Source organism: Geospiza fortis, unplaced genomic scaffold (assembly GCF_000277835.1).
Source record: "Geospiza fortis unplaced genomic scaffold, GeoFor_1.0 scaffold279, whole genome shotgun sequence".
NCBI classification, from domain to species: domain Eukaryota; kingdom Metazoa; phylum Chordata; class Aves; order Passeriformes; family Thraupidae; genus Geospiza; species Geospiza fortis.
The window spans coordinates 5011970-5036059 of NW_005054352.1; the positions used below are offsets into that span (position 1 = coordinate 5011970).

General features: G+C 38.9%; 1 protein-coding gene across 1 annotated transcript in view; it reads left to right on the forward strand.

Annotated features, from left to right (window-relative positions):
* TRPM3 (transient receptor potential cation channel subfamily M member 3) overlaps positions 1-24090 on the forward strand; it is a 263902-nt gene that overhangs the window by 179357 nt on the left and 60455 nt on the right. Inside the window, exons 9-11 of the mRNA XM_031058932.1 lie at positions 12668-12740; positions 19645-19745; positions 21594-21728. Coding sequence (XP_030914792.1) covers positions 12668-12740; positions 19645-19745; positions 21594-21728 — 309 coding nt within the window. The remainder of the gene's footprint in view (positions 1-12667; positions 12741-19644; positions 19746-21593; positions 21729-24090) is intronic.

Genomic DNA, 24090 nt, shown 5'->3' on the forward strand with positions numbered 1-24090 from the left:
GTGGTCGGTGGGCATAGGATTGTGTGCATGTATTCATTCATGGAGCACATTTCCACCAAAAGGCAAGAGATACAATTTGATTCATCTCCCGCTAAAAGAAAAAAAATAAAATCCCATCTCTAGCTTACAGCAGCAAGTAATAGATATTTTCTTCTTGCCTCTAGTGCTCCCTGTTGTTCCTGTACCACAATGTATGGTTGCTGTGGCAATCATGATGGCTGCTCAGGGACAGTGCAAACCCCACTTCAGCTTTGTGCTGCTGATGGGTATGGCAGTAGGTAGTTCCAGATGACTTAATGTGCAACTTGCAGTTCTGGTGCTGTCAGATTGGGACAAAGGAGGTGTCAGGCTATAGTAACTGAGCACATTGCTCTGAGATCAAGACTACCTGCATCATGCAGGTGCTTTCTATTTATCGTGATTTTATGCCAAACAGAGGTGGATCCCCATTTTCCCAAAATACACAGTGCATGAGAAAGCTGCTTTGTGTGGGTAGTATTCAAATGCCAATATTGCCTCACTTTTGTGGCTTTGACTCTTCTTAATTACTTACACAGAGTACTGCAAAGCTGTTGAGTCATTGTTATGTCCTGGTCCACTTGAAAAAAATTGTTTGATTTACTCTGAGCAGTGCATGGGGAAAAAAACCCCAAGATTCTTGGGAAGTTCAATATCAAACTTTTACTTGCAAACTTTAGAACTTTTAAGGTAGAATAAGATACTTGGCTAATTTTAAAATGTAGCAGTTTTGGTTAGAAATTCAATCATATAAAAGCATAAAAATTAACACTTAAAAAAATGTATAAAGGAAAAGAAAGAAAAAGAGAGGATAAGATTAGAGAGGTGTATATTCACCGCCTGTGGGTCCAGAGATGAGACCTGATTGTTGGAATTTCTGTATCTGTTGGTTGTAGTGATGATCACAGTCTTGATCCATTGGGGCTGGGGGAAGCCCATGCAGGACAAAGTCCAGTGGGTTGATACTACACTCAGGCTCAGTGGGAATGCCCTACTCCTCTGCTGGAGTAGGGAGTTTTACACAGATAATGTAATACTGTGGATCATGGGACACAACAACGTTACAGCTGCCTCTTAATTCAGTGTAGTTGAGTCAATTATCAGAAAGGATGAGTACCTTCAGGCTATGCGGGAAGCTGAACCACCTGTGCAAGGACATTGGCATGATAAAAAGCACTATCCTGCCTCGCAGGATTTGCCTCCTTTCAGCCTCTTCCCTTACCTTGTTCAGCACTCAGGTGTAGTTTTACTTGGAGCATCATCAGCAAAGTATCCTCAGCTTTTGCAAATGGTTGATTGAGTTATCAACATTCCAGCATCTCACAGTGATTTAGCAGTTTCTTTTCTGTATAGACTACCAATAAGGTTTTACTGATCCTTGATGGCTTCAGATCTGCCTGACTGAAAAGGCTACTGTAGCGAACCTGTCTGTGTTTCTAGAAGAGTTTATACATGGAAGAGTTTGACTTGATCATATACTAGCTGCAAAAAATGTTGTGCTTTTCAGCTGGATGTGCAAGCTCAGCGAATTCATATGCTAATTAAATGCTGCTGCAGCTGTTTATTAGCATACACTTTGATCTGAATTAAATATTAGCTAAATCAGATGGACTTTTAAGAATTTACTGGCTTATTGTCACTTGGTTTCTTTGGCCCTTCCCAGAGGTTAGAAGTTCATTTAGGTCTGTTTTCTCCAGAAATTTTTCTTCTGAAACAGTAAAATCATTTCAGCTAATGTTTTTTATTACTGATGTCATTCTTTTCTCTTAGAGAGGAACCTGAAGAGGGTTTGGTGTCTTCTCAAGCAGTAAAAGTCAACTGTAGCTCTTGCAGCATAGCTGCTGTGAACAGCATATAATTTGGCAACAGGCATTTGGAGCAGGAAAGCATCATGTAACTGCAGGCCTGCTGGTTGCTAAAACGGCTCTCGTTTCTCCCATGGAAACACTCTGTGAGATTTACAGCATAAAGTGGAATGCAGTTTGTCCTCTGTGTCCAAACTGATGTGCCAATCCACTTCGGGAATGACTGTGAAACTAGTAATTTTGGAGAAGGTTAAACCTCCCTATCCAGCCCATACAAATCAATAGGATTAATCTAGGACTTAGGTTCTACCTCTCTAAGTGTTAAGATAATGACTAGTAGTTTTTAATTCTGCAAACCCCACCTGAATTCTTATTTGGTAAAGAACCAAGACCATAATTTTTGCTTTCAGCTGCCAAAAAGCCAGATGAAGTTAGCTGAAGCTAGTCATTGACTCACAGAGAGCAAAAATCTAATGCTAGGAGTAGTTTTTTTTTTTCATTTCAGTAATTCAGAGAACAACTTTCACAAGAAAAAAAAAAAACAAAGGCAGCTGTTGTATTACACTGAACCCTGGAAAAGCGTTTGATCATACCATCTGCTTCCCAGCTACTGTCAGATGAGGCAGGGCATCTGCTAATAGAAACTACAAAAATGTCAGACCTACCACAGAAGCAGAAGTGTACAATTTATTGGGTCCATCCTAAACTTCTGCTGCACCATCCTCACATCTCAAACATGTCTACAAAGACCAATATTCCTTTTGTGGGTTATATTCAGTAAGCAATTCAGTAAGCAAACATTGTCTGTTTTATTTGGTGCATACAGTGAAGTTATCTGATAAATATTAAAGCGACTTACTATCAATCTTTTTACTTCCTATCTTCCTACATATTTTGTGGTTAAAATTGCAGCTACAGAAATAAAATTTAGAATGTTTCTTTTCCCTCTAGAAGTGTAAGCTTCTGAAAATATCCATGACCCCATTTACACTATTAACAGGGATACAGGGAAATACACACTGAATTGTTATACAGCTCTGTAAATTTTCTGTAAGGAAGTTGAAGGCAAAGCAGTACTTGGTGGCACAGAAAAATTCCATGTTAGATAATATAAACCAGTTTTTGCAATCAGGGAATTGGGAGGGTTCCATGCAGTTTAAATACTCCATGAAAATGTTCAGAAACCTTTATTTCTGCCAGGGTCTGTTGTGTCTGGGAAATCATAATTTCTTTTATCTTTCTTAGAAAATAAAATTATACTTTCTGTGGCTTCACATGGGGCACAGAAACTCAGTCATTAGTGCTATAATATCTCAGCCAGAGATGAGGACCTCACTGTATGAGATGCAGGGTTTCTGTAGATAAAGCAGGAACTGCAAATTTACTGTCCTGCAGGAATATCTCACACTATGTAAACTGCCTTTTCCTGGTATTGCCTATTTAGTCTCACCAGCAAACCAGCTAAGAAACTAATGGCTTGTGGCTTTTTTTGTTGCTTGGTCTCTGTGTGTTGTCATGACACTGTCAACCTCAATACGGAATAGCCATGTGTCTGCATCATCCATAGCAGAGCAGTCTGGGCATCCGTGTCCCATCAGACTGTTTGAAAACTGTTGCAAAGGAAAAGTAGAAATTGAAGTTTAACATGGAGCAACAGTCCCCAGCATCAATATTGTTGCCACCCGATCAACTCACAAAACTTCCTTCTAAGGTCAGCATTTTCAGTTCAGAAGATATGTGTGCATGTAAGACTTGCAGGCAATATTTTTATGGCCATGACTTGAATTACACAATTGTTCAGGTTATACATCAATGGGAATAACCAAATTGAATTCTTGTTTTCTTAGAGTAACAGAATATCCATCTCAGTGATGAACTTTCTCCATAACTTGTGACTTTTATGCTTCAGAAGAATATCTGTTATGTCAGTGCCTTGCCAATACCTCCAAGAACTCTCTCTATAGTAGAAGAATTGCAGGAAGTGAGCTACATTACACTTCCTCCACATTTCTGGTCTGAATCAGGGTAATGGCAGACTTTGGATTATATGAATGTGTGAATGAAGATGTCTATCTCAGCAGTTAAAACAATTACTCTCTTCTGGCTGATCTTAACAAGTTTCTGCTAAGTCTACATAAAATCACATCTCTGCTTGAGTTCATAGTCTGTGATGTGCACAGCCCAGAGTTTTAAAGGAGCGTCTGGCTTGTATTAACCTGCTTATATGCTTTGTGATCTACAATTTATATTTACTCATCAATCTACAACTTTAACCACAGAGACTGTTAATTCAGGCAGTGAAATGTCCTAATGTACCAGTGTGAAACCTGTTGTGTAGGGGAAAAGAAACAGATTTACTACCAAAACATTTTGGGTCATTTATTCCACTGGAAAATATGCATATTCTATTCCAAAATCTTGATAGCACTGTAAGACTTAAACAGTATGTGCACATCTTTTTTTCTTTTTTTTTTAATGGGACAGAGCTGTGAGATTTACATGACCTGTTCTCTCAGTCATTAAGACTGTCTCAGATGCCCAGTCTGGAAGGAAAGGTACCAGGTACAGGGAAAGCCAAACATTTACAGTAACTTACATCAATTGATGCCTCAATTGCAGAATTGCTGTCTTTCTTATAAGCACTGATTGTGTTGCTTGTTCCCTGCTTTTTACTAGACATTGAGTCTATGAAAAATCAAATTAAAACAGGAACTGTTGCAGTGCTCGCATAATGAAGGAGGTAAAATTTTTGAAATTTTTCAACCAACATTCAAACTTCTCCCCTCATATTTCCTCATTTGGAATTCTCTTTCGTATTCCTCAAAATAGCAAACTACTAAAGTTATATTTTCCCTAAACACAATTCCCTCTAATCTTTCTGTTCCTGAATTTTCTCTTACTTGGCTATCCTTCTTCTTCTGTAGTATGACCCACTGACTCACCTGCTCACTTTGATCTTTGTTTTGCCTCTTCAAACAGTTTTTCCCCTGTATTAAAAAGTATTATTTCTTCCAAGAAAAAGGGAAATGCTTTCCAATCTTACCTGAACCATTTTGACAATTTGCATAACAGACCTCCTTTGATGTTTTGTTTTATCAAACTCTCATTTTTATTTTCAAGGTAATTTTCTGCTGAAATATTTAAGTAGGCCTGGCCTAGCTAAATTATGAATGTCAACATGTATTCTGGAATCAATTGTCTGTTTAGCCAAACCAAACTGTGTTCCAAAAGCGGAGACTTTCATGTTGCACTCACAATTGCATCTGTGTTATTTTTAGAAAAGGGAGAGGTTTTATTCTTGCTTATATAACCGAGGTGCATTAGAAAAGTTTCTATGTCAGAGGTGATATTTCTATTTCAGAGGTGAAATTTAAAGACACTAAAAGATCTTCTGGAGGTAACTAAAAAAGATCACTTTAAATATATTTTAAATCACCATATAGTTTCTCCTGATGTCATAATGAAATGATGATGAGAAGAAAATTACATCTCTAAAAGCATGAATAATTTGCAGCTTTCTTAGAGTGCTAAGTTTCTAGAGCGAGCACACTTGGTGCTTTCTTTGCTCTCATCACTGCTGTCCTGATTTTTTTCCTTCATCTTCAGCTATCCATTGTCTAGTCAGAAGGTACAGTGAATTTGAGGTTTAAAAAAATATTTTTCTCCTTCATCTCTTGTCTCTTTCATGACACAGGGTAAAACATCTTTCTGTACAATTGTGCACATCAGTCTCCCTCTCCAAAAAAATACATGCTAAAAATCTGACCATATTTCAGCTCTTCATACTCTGAAGTGGTCGAGGTTTACCATACTGTAAAAAAATAATTTTTCACATGTTACAGAATAAATACAAGTGCAGACTTGTCCTACGTAGCTATTCCAATTTAATCCTGGCACCTTACAATTACCTCGAACAGAATAAGCTCTTCCATTTCTGTGGAATTTTCAGAATAAATCCTAGGGGGAAGAAGTTCTGTGTTAGGAGGGAAAGACTTACTTTTTGGCTAGTAAAGGCATAAAAAAACGAACTGAATATGCTGGTACTTTGAAAGAATATTTATGATCTGTCATTCATTTTACCAGACACTGCTTTAGACTATTTCAGAACAGTTTTTAGGCTCGTTACCATGCTATGGCCCGGGAAATTTACAGTTGATGATTATTATCTGTTGCTCTTGCTTCTCATTCTAGGGGTAAAATCAACTTTGCCTGTGTGGAGTACAAACTTGTACATACTGTCCAATGCATAGCAGCTCATATTGATGAAAGTTAATCATTTATATATCCACCTAGGCCTGAATATATATATCCACCTAGGCAAGCTGTGACGCAGTTATGATGGCTTAGGGAGCATTCTTTAAAGCAAAACAAATTGTTGTGTTTTACGACTTGCTAATCTGGATTCTGGTTTTCCGGACACAGTCTGGAAAGTCTGTTTGATATTCACTGCTCTCAAGTAAAATGCTGTTACCTGACTTTGCCTTTAGGACCTCAATGCAATATCAGCATGAAGGCAGAAAAAATGAAAGAATTAATGAAACACATAAGACTAAACTGACCCTGCTGAGCGAGAAACTATGTACAAGAAAAGAAAAGGAAAGAAAAAGTAATCTGTCAAACAAGGATGGAATAGATTATAAACAGAGAGCAAAGCAGTTTTAAAATAAGTGCTTTTGGTAGAGTCCAAGGTCAGATAATACTTTCCTTCTACTTCCCCCCAGCACCTCTCCAGCCTCCTCCCACCTTGCTTTCTATCCAGCTGTTCTTCTTTACTCCTTCTTCCTGGTTTTTACTTGCTTTCTACCTGCCCTGCCTGAAAATTAGGTTTCTGCCCTGCTGGACTGTAATTATTGCTGGCATCTATCACAGTGTGCTGTAATCCTGCTTGCAAAGGCTCAGTTTTGGCTCAGTGATTTCCTGCCACATTTTCCTAGGCAGAATGAAGATGCAGTTAGTTTATTTTCCTGGAAGTTAATCCTGTTCACATTAAGATACTTCAGGAAAATCTGTAATGAGGTAGAACCTTCCCAGCTTTTTGTTGCTGGGTTTGTTTGTTTGTGGTTTGTTGGTTTGTGGTCTGTTGATTTGTGGGGGGAGACTTAGTGGCAGGGGGGCAGGGGAGCATGTGTCTCTTCCTTCTTTTAAGGGCAAATCTCTTGCATTTTACTCAGGCAGGTTTTGTGGAGGGAAATGAGAAGTAGTTTGTTATAGCAAAAGTTTGACTGTCAGGTTCCAAGCACCTCCACCTGGATGGAGTCCAGCTGCCCCAGCTTTGAAAGTATCTGCTACTGTATTTTGCAAGGAGATCACTGTGGGCGCACCAAAAGAATTCAAAACATTTAGCAAGAATCCAGTTGCCTATCAACTGCTTTGCAGCTTTTTGGGAAACCTCTACTGATGATTCATTTGCCTGTTTCAGGGATACCTTTCTGAAGATATATCTCTTCAGTGCAGTGCAATAAAATTTTGTGTTTGTACGGAATGGTAACCCCTGCTTCTGCTGCATCTGCAAAGAAGAAAAGAAAAATACTTTTTCTAAAAAAATATTTTCTGTTGGAAATCACAGTTGCTCACTGAGATGACTCAGAAAATTACCTTAAAAAGCTGTTTCAAGCCTATAAATAGTGTGAACACTGAGGAAAGAAAGGAGGAAATAGGAAAAAGACCATCCCCAAATTAGCCAATGAGGTGGCAGAGGAGCAGGAAAAAAAATGTTATTTTAAAATAATTGAGTTTAACACCAACAATTGAAAATACCAGCTACGTAGGTAATAATGTGGACCCAAATCCCTATGGAAAAAAAAAAGAGTACTTGATTTTAGGATTTCTTTTCTTCTTTGGATGTAAATTGTTTTTGGATCAAAAGAAATAGTGGGGTATGGAGGGGTAGAGTAAATGGTAAATGGAAACAGCGGGATAGGGTAAATGGTAGTTCTACTCTCTAACACACATTCATTATGTTCCTATGAAAAATAGGAAACATTTTCATAGATACAATGTGAAACAGAGCAGCACAGACAAAATTTCTTTTTGAACTAATCTTCCCTTTTTCACAGCAATACTGAAGAATGTCTAGTGGTAGTTTGACTAAATCTGCAAGTCTTACCCACTGATTTCCTTTTGGTACCTGAGCAAGTCCTTAGCATATATTACTTTTAAATACAGGTTTCTTGGGATTTATTACTTTGCAATGAAATATCCTGGATTCCACACACACACCTCACTAGGTTGTTCTTCCTTCTGTATTTTTGTCTTCTAAGGTTGTCCAGAGGGTAAAACTCAACAGGCTTAAAGGGTCTGCAGTAGGTAGGTGCTCTTAGGAAATTTCTCTTCTCTGAAGGAATAAAGGCTTTTCTTTTTCTTAGCAATGAGCTATTAAATGGGTTTCTAAGGCTTTAATTTTCTGTTATTTTGGCATCTACCAAGGTGGAAGACACTCATCCAGAAGGAGATAGCTGGGAATAGAGCTTACTGACTGAGGTATCCTCCTTTAGCACAGCATGTTTTATAGTGCAGCAGCACCTGTATCCCATTTTAACAGGGTCCAGCCAATGTCCCCAGTGTGTCCCTTTTTAGTTCTCTGCAGAGATTCACCCACCTATGTACTTGTAAGTTGCACTGGCAGATTGTGACATACATTAATGACTCTTGGAGTTGACCACATTGGAAACCTAAAATTATTACCTGTTAACTCAGGGGAAAGAAAACACCAGAACAAGAGGTCTCCAGCAAAACAGATAGGTTTCTTAAAGATCTAAAGATATTGGACATTTCTAAGTGTAAATTCTGCATAAGTATTTTAGGGCGTGTCTGCATTTCCTCTTGCCTCTGACTACAGAAATTAAAGGTTGCTACAAGTATTTTAAACCTTCCATACTTGCAGAAAAATGTCTTTTGTCAATCCATCAATATCTGGCACCAGGTAAAAAATGTCTCAGTGTCAAGCAATAACAGTGAGAGGCATCTATGCTGAAGGAGAGGTGGATGCCATCCAGCCAGCTGCTGTGGATGGATAGCTCAAACAGCCCTGTGTCTGCAGGTATCTATAGTGAGAAGTGGTTGATATGTTCTCAGATTTTCTGCTGTGTTCTGCTTTTCAGCCCAGGCTCCAGCCAGAGTGTTTATTTGGAGCTGGTTCTGTGTTCTCACTGACAGCCTCACATGATAGGGTCACCCTCAGTTATTCCTGCTTACTGAGTATCTGCCTGGACAAAAGTTCAGTTGCCTTAAACAGGAGGAGTGCCTCTGCCACAGACAGCAGCAGCTATGGATAGTGACAGTAAATCTAAACCAGAAGAGGAGGCTGAACATATTTGTTTACTGCCTCTGTGAATCCAGAAAATACAGAAATCCACAGTGCCAGCTGAGTCTTTGAGGTCCTAAACTCAGAGCATTTTGAAATTAAGTTAGCATTTGGTTGAGAGCCAGCTGAACATGAGCCAGCATGTTTGCCTCAGTGGCCAATAAAGTTAGTGGCATCCTGGCTTATATCAGCAACAGTGTGGACAGCAGGACCTGGGCAGTGACCATCCCCCTGTGCTCAGCCTGAGGTGAGAGACTCCCTGAGGCCTCACCTTGAGCCCTGTGTTTGCTTTTGGGTCAGCAGTTGTGTTAGGGGAAGTTCAGGTTGAATATTAGAAGAAGGTTCTTCACTGAGAGAGTGTTTGGGCGCTGAAACAGGCTACACAGGGAAGAGGTCCCAGTACTAAACCTGACAGAGTTCAATGAGCATTTGGATAATACCCTCAGCTACATGGTATGACTCTTGGGGTCTCCTGTGCAGGGCCAGGAGGTGTACTCGATGATCCTTGTGGATTCCTTCCAGCTCAGGATATTCTCTGTTTCTGTGATAATGTGAGGCGCTGAGTCATGTCCAGACAAGGGCAGCAGAGCTGGGGAAGGGTCTGGAGTACAAATCTAATCAGGATCAGCTGGGGGAGCTGAAGGTGTTTAGCCTGGCACAAAGGAGCCTTATCACTCTCTGGAACTCCCTAAAAGTTGGTTGTGGTGAGGCAGGGATCAGTTTCTTCTCTCAGGTGGGAGATGCAGGTTTGAATTGGATATTAGGAAACAAATCTTCACTGAAAGGCTTGTCAGGCACTGGACCAGGCTGTCCAGGAAAATGGTTGAGTCACCATTACTGGAGGTATTTAAAAGATGAGTTGATGTGGCACATGGTTTAGCAGTGGACTTGACAGTGCTGTGTTAACTGTTTAACTGGATGATCTTAGACATCTTTTCCAAACTAAAAAATCATATGATTATGTGACTGTATGGAGTATCATATTTTTCCTTGGTTCTGTCTGAAATTCTAATTCAATATCAGACATGACCCCAAAATTATAATTCTGGTGGCAGTCTGAGCAATCTTTTAGTTTCCATCTTTTTTTTTCCCCAATTATTTGTGTTTCCTATTTTGCTACTTGAATTATGCTAGGCCTCTTAAAAATAATAAAGCAATAGTTGATGTGGAAGGACAGCCTTTTTATTCTAATGTAACTAATTTACATATTTCCATTTTATTTTTAATACAGCAACACTTCATTCTTCTGATGGGTTTATTTTTCTGATGCATGCAGAGAAGAGGGTTGAAAAAGAAATTGGAAGCTTAAGGTTATATGTGGTCCAATGTCAGAAAAGTACTTTCTTTAATTTTCCTGTGGTGATAAGCTGTTCAGTGCTTGCAATTTATATGATTACTTTTTATTAAGCTGGGAGTTCACCGATCATGTGTTTAGTTTGAGATTTTGTTTGTTCCTCCTCCAAACTGTGTTGTCCATTATATTCAGTCCCCAATGTGCAGACTGCCTCTCCTGATGTCTAAAGACAGAGAAGGACATTTTGCCATTTCGTGCTACCTCCAAGTTTGTCATCTGTGGCAAGGGAAGCACATCATGACCATGTAGAGCAGAGGGTCTGGTCTCATCAGCTCACATACTGACTGTGTTTTGAGATGAGACATACATAGAAATGTGTATTTCTATTCACATTACCTGTGGGCAGAGTACCTGCATTGTCAGGAAAGCTTCATTGGCAGTCATCACGGAAATAGGAAAAAAATTGGAAAATTATAATGAAACATTTCTTTACAAGAATGTGATCAAACCTAGGATCAACCCTGATCAAATCCAGGCTCCTGGAAAGGTGGTTGATGTTCCATGCTTGTCAGTGTTTAAGAGGCATTTGGACAATGCCCTTAGTACCGTGCTTTAACTTTTGGCCAGCCCTGCATCAGGCAGTTGGACTAGATCATTTTTGAGGGTCCCATCCAACTGAAATAATCTATTCTGTTACTATTCTATTCCTATTCCAATTCTATCCTATTCTATTCCATTCTGAAGTTGTGGTCTGGGGATAGACATCAAGTAGTTTGCCAGAAACATCTGTATATTCCAGAGAGAGAGAGAGAGAGAGAGAGAGAGAGAGATAGAAAACACTTCATTAAAGTATCATTTATGCTTTGTATCAAGAGCACCGTGAAGGATCAAATCAAGTCTAACTTGGAAATAGTGTACTTTAGCTGGGGAAGTTGCCTAACATAACTAATATCTTACATCACCTAACTCAACTGACTAATTGAGCTAAGCCAGTTTCCTATTCCTTTATCCAGTTTGCTTTTTAGCCTCTAAGATGCTGTTGTACTGTCACTGCTACCAAAGCCTCTGAAACTCTGGGATCAAAAGAAGGTAGAATAGGTGCTAAAGGAGGGCTGCACTGGATTTCCTGGGATGCACTCTACAGCACTTTTCAGCTGTCAGACTGGAGCTTATCACTGAAGTTTTGCCTTGTCCTTCAGACCTTGTATCTGTCCTTCTTCTGTGATGGTAGACAGTCCTTGGTGCCCTGATGTTTGCTGAATATCAGATGCTGTTGCAGTTCAGTGCTGTATGAGTAGGAATCTAGGAACATGGAAACAACAGATGTTGCTCAATATGAATATAAAAAAATGCTTATGTAATTCCTAATTAAAGGTGTCACTTATTCTAAAAAAAAAAAAATTGAGGCATCCATACCAACAAAAGAAAAAACAGACAACAAGTGCTCAGATCAAAATGATGGCATAGTTTTCATGAGTAAAGGAAAGGCACAAGTAAAAAGCTGCAATCTGTGTTGCTTCATAAGAAGCAGAGATTCAAAAAAAGCTATTGCTATGGCAACAAAAGGAGCAAGGGGATTCACACTTCTGTATGTTTCAGTGCAGTCTTAACCAAGAGTAACTCTGGCAGGAAGGAACAGCTGCACATTCATTCTTATAATTTATGGATTGTGAATCTCACCTCACTGCCTCAGAGCCTATAACTTAGAGCTATAGGTCATTGACCATACATGGCTGACGATGTTCCCAGACCTGTTAGAAGCATAATTCTTAGATTATTTATCAAAGGCTCTCCTATATAGAATCTCAAGGTTGAGTAGGTTTCTAATATCACTTGAAAATATTTATTCTATTCCATATGCCGTCAATTAGGTCCACACTCATAAGACACCTAAATCTTTCTTGTAATCTGTTGAGAACATTAAGTCTATTGTCACTCTAATACAGGAACCTTCCTTCATCTCTAGAATGTTTACAGGAACATTCCTTCATCACTTACATCCCTGTAAGTGTCACTGAATGCCTTTTTTCCATATGAAGAGTAATACAATTTCTATCTTACAAAATTTTATGTCGCAAAATATACTGTGTGTTAATCCAATTTAATTAGCTTCTCATAAAGCAAATAAAGTAAGACTATCTCGTAGACATCAGGACATTTTAAGATTCAAATCACAGTGCCCTAATTTAAGTTGTTTTTTTTTAATTACCCTCGTTTCAATAATGGTATTGTCTATTAATATTGCAGATCACAGTTTTTCGAATGGGATCAGAAGGACACCAGGATATTGATTTAGCTATCCTGACAGCACTACTAAAAGGTAACAGAGTTGAATGAGTCCATATCAATCCATTTTGTGTCTCTGGTGTCCTGAAACCTGCATTTATTGACATATCTATCAAGATGATAAATCTATACTGTGAAACTGAAGTATGCTTCTTGCTCTAATTGCTTTATACAAACCCAGCTCTTTCTTTAATGTTTAAAGAGCTACTGTTTTTCCTTTCTGAATTTTTGTTCTCCACAATCACTGATGTGTCCCAAGAAATATCAGTGGTGACCCCCCACACCAGTTACTTGAGAAGCTCAGTATTCAGGAGAAGCCAAAGAACTCCTCAGACTTAGATTACCTTAGTAGCTAGAACATCCATTTGGATAAAGCTGGCTCTATTGTCAAAGTAAGATGTTACCTGTAGTCATCCCTAGAAAGTCAGGAAGTAGTGTGAGGTTCCTTTCAGCCTCGACTTGTAGATTTAAGAGCATAGTGATTGGGATGGTTGGACTTTTAATCTTAAACTTGGCTGGTTGTTACATCTTTCTAAGCCATTACATGTTACAATTCTGCTCTTAAAATGTTGACTTTAAATTCGCTGCTATTGCTACAGTTCATGATAGACTCTGGTCTATATTAATAAATAAATTAATTCAAAACAAGAATCAAGTATTTCATCCATTGCCAAATTTCTCCTTTTTGTCCCTTAGAAATAATATAATTGCAGATTTCATTTTTATTTCAAATCTTAACTGAATCCTTCATTGTTAAGACAATCCCTGAAAGTACTGCTCTTGTTTTCTATTAATAAGACAAAGAATGTCTTAGAGTTGTGATTCCACTTTTTCTAAATGTGTTTTCAAGATCTGTATCCCAACATAGATGCCTGGAATCTTCTGAAAATTCACTCTTGGAAGCTGAAGAAAATAAGTCACATGCCTCTGAGGGGTTGTTTTCTATTTGAAATGTTCTTTTGCAGTATTTACATGAGCAACTGTTTTAGTGGTTGCCATCTCAGTATATGAGCAGTCCTCCCTGGTCTGGAATATCCATTTTGCGAGTACTTAATTGGTGCTGTTGGCCCTTTAGTAAAATAAAATTTCCTTTTCTCTTTATGTTAAGAGAAAGTCATCATAAGAAACTTTTATTAGCTCAGGAGGTGCCTGGATCTGTGTAAGTACTTTTGACATCTCCTTTCATGCTTGTCTGAGAACCTTGATTTGAAAATCTGCTGATGGCAGCACCATTTGTTTCTTGCTCAAGAAAGAGCCAGAGGAACTAAGACTTACACCTCATCTTCCCTGCTCCACTGGACTTTCTGATTATGAAGGTACTCAATGAAGATCAGATTCATCAGGCACCTCTAGTTCGTGTAAGCCTCCTGATCACAAGGTGTTTGATCAATATGTGCAAAGATGAGATCTGTTGTCTCAGCCAGGTCTGTTGTCCTTATTCACACCATGTCTTTGTACAAGTGTTCTGGCCCACCTGGAAAGAAATACTGATTTTCTGAAAATATACCTCACTAGCCTGATGGGTACTTGAGTTTTTCACCAAAGTCTAGGGTAGCAATGCTGAACCACTTCTCTATTGCTTTTTAATAAAGAATTTATTTATAACAGGTAAAATAAATAGAATTTTTTTTAATTTTGGAATTTTCATTACATTGAAATTTTCATGGCATTAGAGTTTCCAGAGCATTGAAAACTTACTTCCTACAGTTTATTGTCTCTAAAATTAAAGAAAAATAATAACTGTAATAAGTAAATTAAGAGATTTGAAGACTGAGTCTGAGTTATCTTGACATTCATAAATTTAAATTTAAGAATTCATCTCTTCCTATTCTCAAATACTGTGTAAAAAAAAGGAGCAGAGCAATGTATGAACCTGGTGAATGACTACCAGTAACTTTTTCTCAGTCTTCTTGATGAGGAAATTGCAGCTTTTGGTAGTGCAAGAGAAACATATCAACTAATGACCCATCCCACCCTTGCATGAGTGATTTGGTCATGGAGGAGTGGGACAAGGGTTTGGAAACACAAAGTATCACTTCCTATTTGCTGTGTAAAATTTGTGATGAGCTAATCTCTTTTTAAACCCACACCAGACACACTGCCTGTTCAGGAGCTCTTCTGTACAGCATATTCCACCAGCCCCAGACTCAGCACCACAAATTATTTCTTTGTTTGTTTTCACAAGTCTCTTGTTCAATCTTGTCAGCAAGATTTATCTTTCTTGGAAGTGATCTTCAATAAACTACAGAATGGCATCCAAACCGGTTATCAATTTACATTGCACGGATGTCACAACAGCATATGGTTTGCAAATTCTTTTTTTTATGTTTTTAATGTTGAGAGACACAAATGTGGGAAGTAAGTTTCCAAAGGCATGAGTTTATAGCAGGCAAGTTTATCAATACAGTTTAACTGTTTGTGCTCTCTTAACTTGAGCAGTTGGAACTCACACCATAATGGATTTTGTCCTTTTGCAGCTGCTAGTGAAGCAGAAGGCATATGACAGGGAAGTTAAAGACAGCATATGGAGATGGTCTAAAAACACACTTGTTTTGAAGTGGCTTCAAAGATCCTAGTTCACGAAACTGTTGCAATGTCTGGAGCAGACTGGTGCCAGCCATGTTTCAGATGGTGCTCCAGAAGCCTCCCCAGTGCTACTATCAGCACTGGGAAAGGGAGAGGTGCTGTGTGGTGTGTGCATACAGTGATATTACTGCCATGTACCTGCTGGGATAAACCATGCTAGGCTGCGGCAGAGCTGAAGTTCTGCATACTTTCCAGCCTGTGAGTAAGTGATGATTCATGCTCAGTGAATAGCCATCATGTAATATCAGATGGTCAAGGATAGTCTGCCAACCATGAAATCACAGACACAAAAATGTTTCAGACTTAGGTCAGTTATCTGGTTGCTGCACTTGTAGCTGTTTTTGCTATCTGCTTTTATATTGTCAATTGGTTTCCTAATTGCCAGGATGGTTCTGTAGCAAAAGCTGTGGAAAGGCAGCCTTTGCACTAGAGAGCTGCTGAAACAGGAGACAGCATTGGACCTGCAAAGACACAGAGCAAAAAATTAATTTGGTTTTTTTTTTTTAATTCTCCCTAATCTAGTTCTTTTCTTTAGATGTTGAAAGAGGAGACTGACATGCTTAGGTACACTGTGGAAATGGATATCCCGCAACCATTTCAGTCTAGGTGGATGTTTCGTGTCATTTTATCTTTCCAGATATCACCAAGATCATAGGCTATTCCAGGAGAATCCTTTAGGGGTTTATGTTGGTCACAATAAGCTTTAGCCAGTACATAAAAGCCTGTAGTAATAAGTATATAAAGGCTCTTCAGTAATCCTGCAAGTGCACAGCACTCATTGTCTGATATGTACCTGGCTCCCCGAGGAGACAGCGTTGAGTTTATAGTCCCAGGCTGTATCATAAAGGAGTTATTACATTTTCAGTCCAAAATATTGAGTAGACAATGTGACTTTTTACCAAAAGAGTCTATGCAAGCCCTGCTGAATGGCAGCCTAAGAACATAAAATTAACATCTGCAGGAACTAACAGCTGTCCCAGCAGTCTATCTATATCCAGTGGTATCTATAACAAGATAAAATACTGCCAAAACAATGTATTGCATCCCAACTGTAACTTTTTTTTCTAGGAGCAGATGAAAGAAAGGGTCACACTGCACATGTTGTCATCATAGTCTCAAAATATTCTTTTGAGGAACATATCTTAGAATCAGCCAGACACAAGAATACTGAGTAAATATTACAGAGACATTAGTCATAATACCCAAAACATTATTTCACGCAATAAGTATGATATGGTAATTAAAATAATACAATGCAATAGGTTATTAACTCTACCTTATTTATTTCCCAAATATCCTTTGGCTTTGATTTGGGCACATTACAGTGACGCTCATGAGTGACAGGACTCAAGTCCATATTCTATGGCACTGAATACAGTCAAGGAAATTATTGAAAGGAGACTGTATCTTAAGAAGGCCATCTCATGTTTTTTCTGGGGAGTTTTTCTTATATGAGTGGAATCATTCATACTGCTTAATTGTGGGTAGAATTCCACCTAAAATAGCCTGAATACTTCCTTTTTCATGCGAGACAAAGGCCATCAATTCTATCCTAGAATAAAATCAATTAAAAGGCATCCACAGCCCATATGCTGCTCTGTACAAACATTTATAGCTTGGATTTTCCTTCTCCTCTTAAGTAAAATCAGTGTTATCCACATTCATCTGAAAACCCCTCACAGAAGATGGGAAAGAGGAGAAGGAACAAGGGCTTTCCAGCAAGAAACTGTACTGTGGAAGCACTCATCCAACCAAACGCACCAGAGCCCCAGGATGCACATCCGTAATCTATACCCTAGCTGATAGGCTGCTTCAGACCTGGAGTAAAACATCCCCTTGAGAAACCACACATTTCCTTCAACTGCCAGCTACCTGCAGTGCTCTGTGAGACGATGAAATCAAACATCGTGGCAGCAAGCACTGAGAAGAGCATCAGCTCTGGAACTGCACATGCACCAACAGGAAAACTTGGCCACTGCTGGCAGCCTTAAGCACAATGAAGGGAGATGGGAAGGACAGGTTGGACCGCAGCTTGCTTTCCCCTCTGCTCAGTATTTGGAGCAATCAGCATGCTCAAAGAAAATAATTTTGGTGAACGGATGAGCAGGCACCACCTCATGCCCCATGCCAGCCATTCCTTCCTGTGATCAAATGCACCAGAAGACCCTCTATTTATCTGCCAGCTGAATCTTTTCTAAAGCATGAAGAGGGCCAGGACTGCTAGGGTCAGTTGCCACAAACTGGAGAGCACTCCCTGCTAGGGCTCAGAGGTTATTTACCTAGAGCCTCAGTGATTTAGCTTGATTTCTGCCCCAAGTGGGGGCAGTGTAAACAGCCCCCTTCCCACCACAAGTCCGTCTGATCCACTTTTGATCCAAAATTATTTCTAGCTAGATGGCACCTCTGGCTACCCATATCATAGGCTGTAGTAAAAAAATCAGGTACTGGAGCTCCCTCATCACATGTGTGAAATGTTGTGAGGCTGTGGGATCACCATCCCTGCCCCCAGGTTTTAGAGTTCACCCATATACTTCCTCCATGGCTCACCAAAAACCTTGCCTAAGCACCTGCTAAAGCTCTCACTTCTCCTACAGGCACATGATTGGGAAGGAGGAGATCTGATAAGAACATCTCTTGTTTGCTTCAGAAGGGGGGAAAACATTATTTGCTCTCTGTGTTTAACTTACCCTATCATACTCACTGCAGGTATTTTTTTTCTGTTTTTATAAATAAATCTTGGGATGTTGAAATGTAGAGATATTTTTGCCTTTCCCAAAGGTAAATATTTTCTGTTCTTGAATGCTGCATATTGCTTGTGTAAGAAACTCCAAAAGTTTCAGATGTTGTTGGCATCCCCCCTGAGGTCTCTAGTGAGAGCTCTTGTCTGTGTTGCAGTACATAGCAATGAGAAGTTGTGTCTTATGAAAAGGGTCATTCCTGATACATCTTAGCCACAGAAGTCACAGAAGTATTTTTACTTTTTTTTCCCCTTCTTCATTTGTTTCAATTCTATTCTGTTCCTGCATTGTCTACCTTTTTATCAGAGCTCATTTCTGTGTGAATGTGATTTGGATGATTCACAATTCATCATCTCCCAAACAATTACTGTAGGTATTGACAAGGAATTGGCCATATCAACAATAAAATTACTTCAAAGTTGAGAGTTATGAAATTAAACTATAGGCTATGCTCCACAAAGTTTTTTATTAAGGTCTTCACAGAAAATTTCAGCAGCCAGCTTTATGTTTTCATTGCCTCCAATTTCAGAGTCCACTTTCAACTGGAACAGTGTGTGGGTTTGAATAGTATTGAAATGGGGACACAAATGCTTTGAAGTAATGAAAAGCTTTTATTTATCCTCATTCCATGATATCAGTATAAGAATTAATAAAGACAAAATAACAGTAGAGGTATGAGGTCTTTAAAAAATAAGCCCTTATATAATCACCTAACCACTGGAAGCAGATATGTAGTTAAAAATCAAAGGGCCATTTATTTATTTGGTTGATCAGTTCATTCAGACCAGTTCTCCCTTTGACATTGAGGCACAAATGCTGTTTTATTATTACAAATTAGCTGAGAACCGTGAAATAAAAATGCACAGCAGGACAGGAATGTCCCACAGTGTCCATGAAACCTGCAGGGAAAATTATACCCTCCCTTCAAAAAACAAAGAGCTCCAAATCCATTTTATCATCTGCATAGTTTCTCATTTAATTTGGATATATTATACCTTGACACAAGCTTTATAGAATGCTTACTTACATGGTTATTTCATATGTGAAGGGAAATTTGTCCCACCAGGATGCTTCAGTACAAACAGGGGAGAAACTCCTATGCCTCTTATCCAGCTGGAATGTGTAAGATGCCAAAAAATGCAGAACTACTGAAATAAATGGTATCTGTGTGAGTTGAATCTGCTTGTAATTGCTAGAGGCACGTATGTTTGTGTGTGTGTGTGCACGTTCATGTGATACATATGGGGGTGTGTGTATTCCTGCAGCTCCAGCTGTATCCTGGCTTGTTCTCTTGCTTCACATCCAGTAGGAGGGAAACCAAAAATTGCCTCTTCTGATATCACCTGTATCTGCTGTATTTTGAAGGGAAATATGAGGAAATATTCAATGTATGTAAGACAATCTTAGAACTAGAGATGCAGATTTGAAAACAGATTTTTTTTTTTACAGCTGCAATAGAAGGTTTGGTTTTGTTTTAATATGAGATCAGTTGCAGAAATCACATGGACATCTGTGAGACTCTTCACAAAGAGGAGTTACCAGGGCATGCTGAGCCTAATGTCTTGTTTCTTTTTTCTCCTGCTCTCCTCCCTGCTCCCCTGTCTGTGTACACAGGAGCAAACGCATCTGCTCCCGACCAGCTGAGCCTAGCACTAGCCTGGAACAGAGTGGACATCGCCCGCAGCCAGATCTTTATTTATGGGCAGCAGTGGCCGGTACAGTATATATATATATATATATGTGTGTGTGTATATACACACAACATCTTCTGTTGGAAACACTTTGCACCCTACAGAGTATTAAATCCATTCTCTTTGCAGTGGTGGTTTCAGTGTGGTTTGAAATACACTGGGTCCTGCCAAACACACGTACCTGCCTGGTTCCCAGGCACAGTAGCTGAAGGCAGGCACAGTTGCAGAGAGGTTAATGTGTTCTATCGTCCAAGGAAATGGTGACATCTAGCGATGCCTTAACAGTAGGACACCATACCTCTGAAGAAACGGGAAGTACCAGAGTTATCCTACCAAACATGATTCTGCAAGCTGAGGAAAACAAGTATACAGCCGTGTTTCAGTGCTAGACTATAAATTCAAGGAAAGTCAAAACTTCTTTTTTCTCTCCAAGCAGCATGCTTTTATATGCAAATACTGAATTTGAGGTGATGGTTTGACATAAAAAATACGCCATACAAATGTTGCAGGTCAGATAGACTGCAGGAGCTGATCAGCAGTGTCACCATGAATGGGCTGTGGCTCCAGACCTCTGGTGGTGTTAATTCTACTCCCAGTGCTGCTCTGCATCGATCTGCCTGCTCTACATCTGCACCATCCTGTGCTCCAGTTGCTCCCTGGCTAATACCATTCTCAGGGAGCACCAGGGGCATGGATTCTCTTCAGGAGCAGGAGGACTGTAAATAGAGAAGTTATTGAATACTGTGTCAGGCAGAGGAGGAAGAGTCAGTTCCTTGATCTCCTTGATTGTGCTACAGCTTTTACAGAGGCAGAAGTCGCACAGGGAAAAAAAAAAAAAAAAAAAAAAAAAAAAAAAAAAAGGAAAGCCTCAATCTCTATTGTATCTCCTTAAAATCCACTTTATCCATTCAGGAGTTTCAACTGGACCGTATTAGTCACTACTGTGACACTTGTTTCATCACTGTCATTAAAATTTCACATGCTATCATTACACGAGCATTTACAATTCCCCATGGAAAAATTGTAACAATGGGAAAAGCTTCTGTTTAAGTATCCTTGCTTTAAATGTAGCTTTCTACAGTTTGCTGCCCCTAAAAAATGGGACAAAAATCCTTGCCTTTTTAGTCATGGAGTGAATAGGACTATTAATTTTGTCTTTGATATTGGGTGTAAGTATGTGTCAAAACATAGGAGGTATTTTAATGGCATTTAAATGTCTTCATTGTTATCTCTTCATCACCACATCATAGCAAAAATTTGAATAAATTCTGCAAACTGTAATCATTTTGGAAGCTAAAAGCTGGAAGGATGAGATAATTTCTCATCTTTCTAATTCTGCTTGACCTCCAAGAGTTAAGAAGGAGAGGTTTTGTGTAAGAAGACCTCTTGCATTTGGGCCTTCAAAGGAATGCAAATGATGAAGCTATTTCTGTTTCCTGGGTGTTCAAATTTCCCTGAGGTTCCACACCACAAACAGAAGAAAACTCTAGAAAAGACAGAATTAAAAGGATTTTGTGTGCACATAAAAAATATATCCAATACAAATAAAATGTTTGACAGGAAAAGAAATAATAATAATAATGACATGGTGAATAAAGTAGAGGTGGGGTCTCCAGTTTTCTGGATTCCAGTTCCTTTGTCCTAAACTATTTTTCCTAGAGTATCCTAATAAGCACTCCAATATTCCTTTTTGAACTGCAGCCCTGAATTAGAAAAATTGTTACAGATTAAAACCATTATTATCCCATTTCAAGTTTAGTAGAGAAACCCTGAGAATTTTGTCAATCCCTCTGCTTGTGCTGGAGTGACTGAATCAGCTGGATGTAGCCTGCCACGCCCAGGAACAGCTTCAATTAATCACTTGCTTTGCAGGTGGGCTCCCTTGAGCAAGCAATGCTGGATGCACTAGTGTTGGACAGAGTGGATTTTGTGAAATTACTCATAGAAAATGGAGTAAGCATGCATCGTTTTCTCACCATCTCCCGGCTAGAGGAATTGTACAATACGGTAGGGCCAGCCTAAGGCAAATTTTCTGTCTCTATATTCACTGTTCTCGCTCCCACTTGTATTGTAATGGCATGATGATGATGATGATGCACCAGGCAGTCAACACCTGCTGCAGAAATTTTCCATTAGTCCATATTGTCTCTCTTGCTTGTCTCTCATATAGCGTAACATGCTGTGCCTTGCCCACATAATCTGTTGTATAGATTTTGTAAAGACACAAAATAAGCTCCGCACCGTGCCAGCTAATTTCTTGTCATTGTAATTCCAATATGACAAACCTAAGATTTAGGCAGGTGGTACTGGCTGGAAGACAGTAACTGGCAAGTTAGGACTGATGCAGTGGTGTTATATGACTCCTGACAATATGGTTTCAGAAAAATCTTCCAACTCTTAATCGGTCTCTGTTACAATGAGGGGCTTCCCCATGCCCCCACTGAGTTCCAAAAACTAGACCTTTGACTTTTAAAAACTGTCTGCAAGTTTTTAATCCTTACAATTAAAGTGAATATAAAAGTGCACAAATTAAGTCTTCTGAATTCTCAAATGCAAAATACATTCCAGCATTCATAGTATTATTACCTACTTAGGTAGTAGTTCAGGAAGTTCAAACTTCTTATGTGTAATGAAAAAAAATCTTCAAGGCCTGTCTAGTTGGCAGAATTCCCAGTTCTGTGTGTTGCAGAAGGGCTGTGTTATGGGCATATCTCTTTTCACAAAGGTGTGTTCCTGACAGTAGTTTTCAAAGCCTTTGCTGTCATAAGCTGCTACACTGGACTGTTGTCTGGAGGTGTATCACACTGATGGTGACCAGAAGTCAGTCTTGCGAAATATCAAATATTCATAAAGGATTAATGAAAAGGATTCATTAAATTTGGGCAAACTAGGGAGGGACGGGTATTTAGATAGATAGAGAGATAAATAGATAGATAGATAGATAGATAGATAGATAGATAGATAGATAGATAGATAGATATAAATTTAGATATATGCAGATGCATATATAGGGTACGTATGTGCTACCCTAGAGACAAACTCCCATCTGATCTTTGGTCAGCTTACATTTTACCCATTGACTGGTGTCTATGTATTAAAAACAGAATGCCTATGAGCTTCCTTGTAACAGGGATAAGCATGGTAGTTCTTGTACAAAAGACAGTTTTTACAGGGAATAAGTTTGACAGAAGTCTTCAGTTCCACAGCTAAAAGAAGGGCTTTTTGAACAAATTTATTGCTGTAGAAATCAGCGTACATTTTTTCATGCACAAATTCCAAAAGACACAGGCTCTGAAATGCCTGAACTACCAATTATACTGTATGACCAAATGCATCCATAGTAGCCTTAGCACCAAAAAACAATTACATGGCCAGTTAAAAATTACCATATTTCAGCATAAGACTTAGGAATGACCTGTGAAGCTACAAACCAGTGAATCTTGCCTCTGCTATGGCAAATTTGTAAAAATAGAATAAAGTATAGAACTACAGGCAAGGGAATCAATTTTATGTCAACAAAAAGTTTATCAAGCTTCTATAGGAAAATGTTAAGCCTTAGAAATCTATTTCTACAATCAGCAGGCAGGAGAATAAGAATGTTGCACTTGGTTCCATTTTTTTATTTTTGCAAAACTTTGACAGTATTTTAAAATTTCAAGGGTTATTAAAGAAATATAGCTGCCATGGTTTAGAAGATCAGGGACAATTTTGGTTTAAAACCTACTTGAATGTTAAAAAACAGGGAGAAGGAAAACATGGTCCATTTTTACCGCAAAAGAACATTACGACCAGGGTCATGGAAGACCCTGGAAGACCACAGCTGTTCAGCTTGTTTATGTAAGATCTGAAAAATGGTACCTACAGAAGAGACAATAATATTTGCAGGTGTTTTAGAAAATCTGAAGCAGCGTATGAAGAATCACAGGTAAGTCTCATCATGTTCAGAGATGGGGTTACATAAAATTGTTAGGAAGTGCAGAGCAAACACATATATGGAAACATTGATTCTACGCATGTGTAGTGATCTCATCCATATAAGCTACAACCAAGGAGACCTTTCATAAAAGTCTCTTAAAAAATCAGCAACAGTCAAAAACAAAGCAGAAAATAAAGTAAGATATAATAGTAGTAGTAGTATAATCAAAATTACAGGACTCCTCTGCAGAATATTTTTACAAGGGTAGCTGGAGTCAAAAAAGATTGGAAAAATTCACACACCTTGCATTCAGAATTCACATGTATGTGCATTCACAGGGAGCAGCTTTCAGAGGAGACAGCCTCAATGCAATGCCAGACTCAGAGTGTCTCTGAGCCACCAGTGGTGGAACTGGAAGTCCTGAGTGCAGGAAGGCTAAGACTAAAGCAGTTG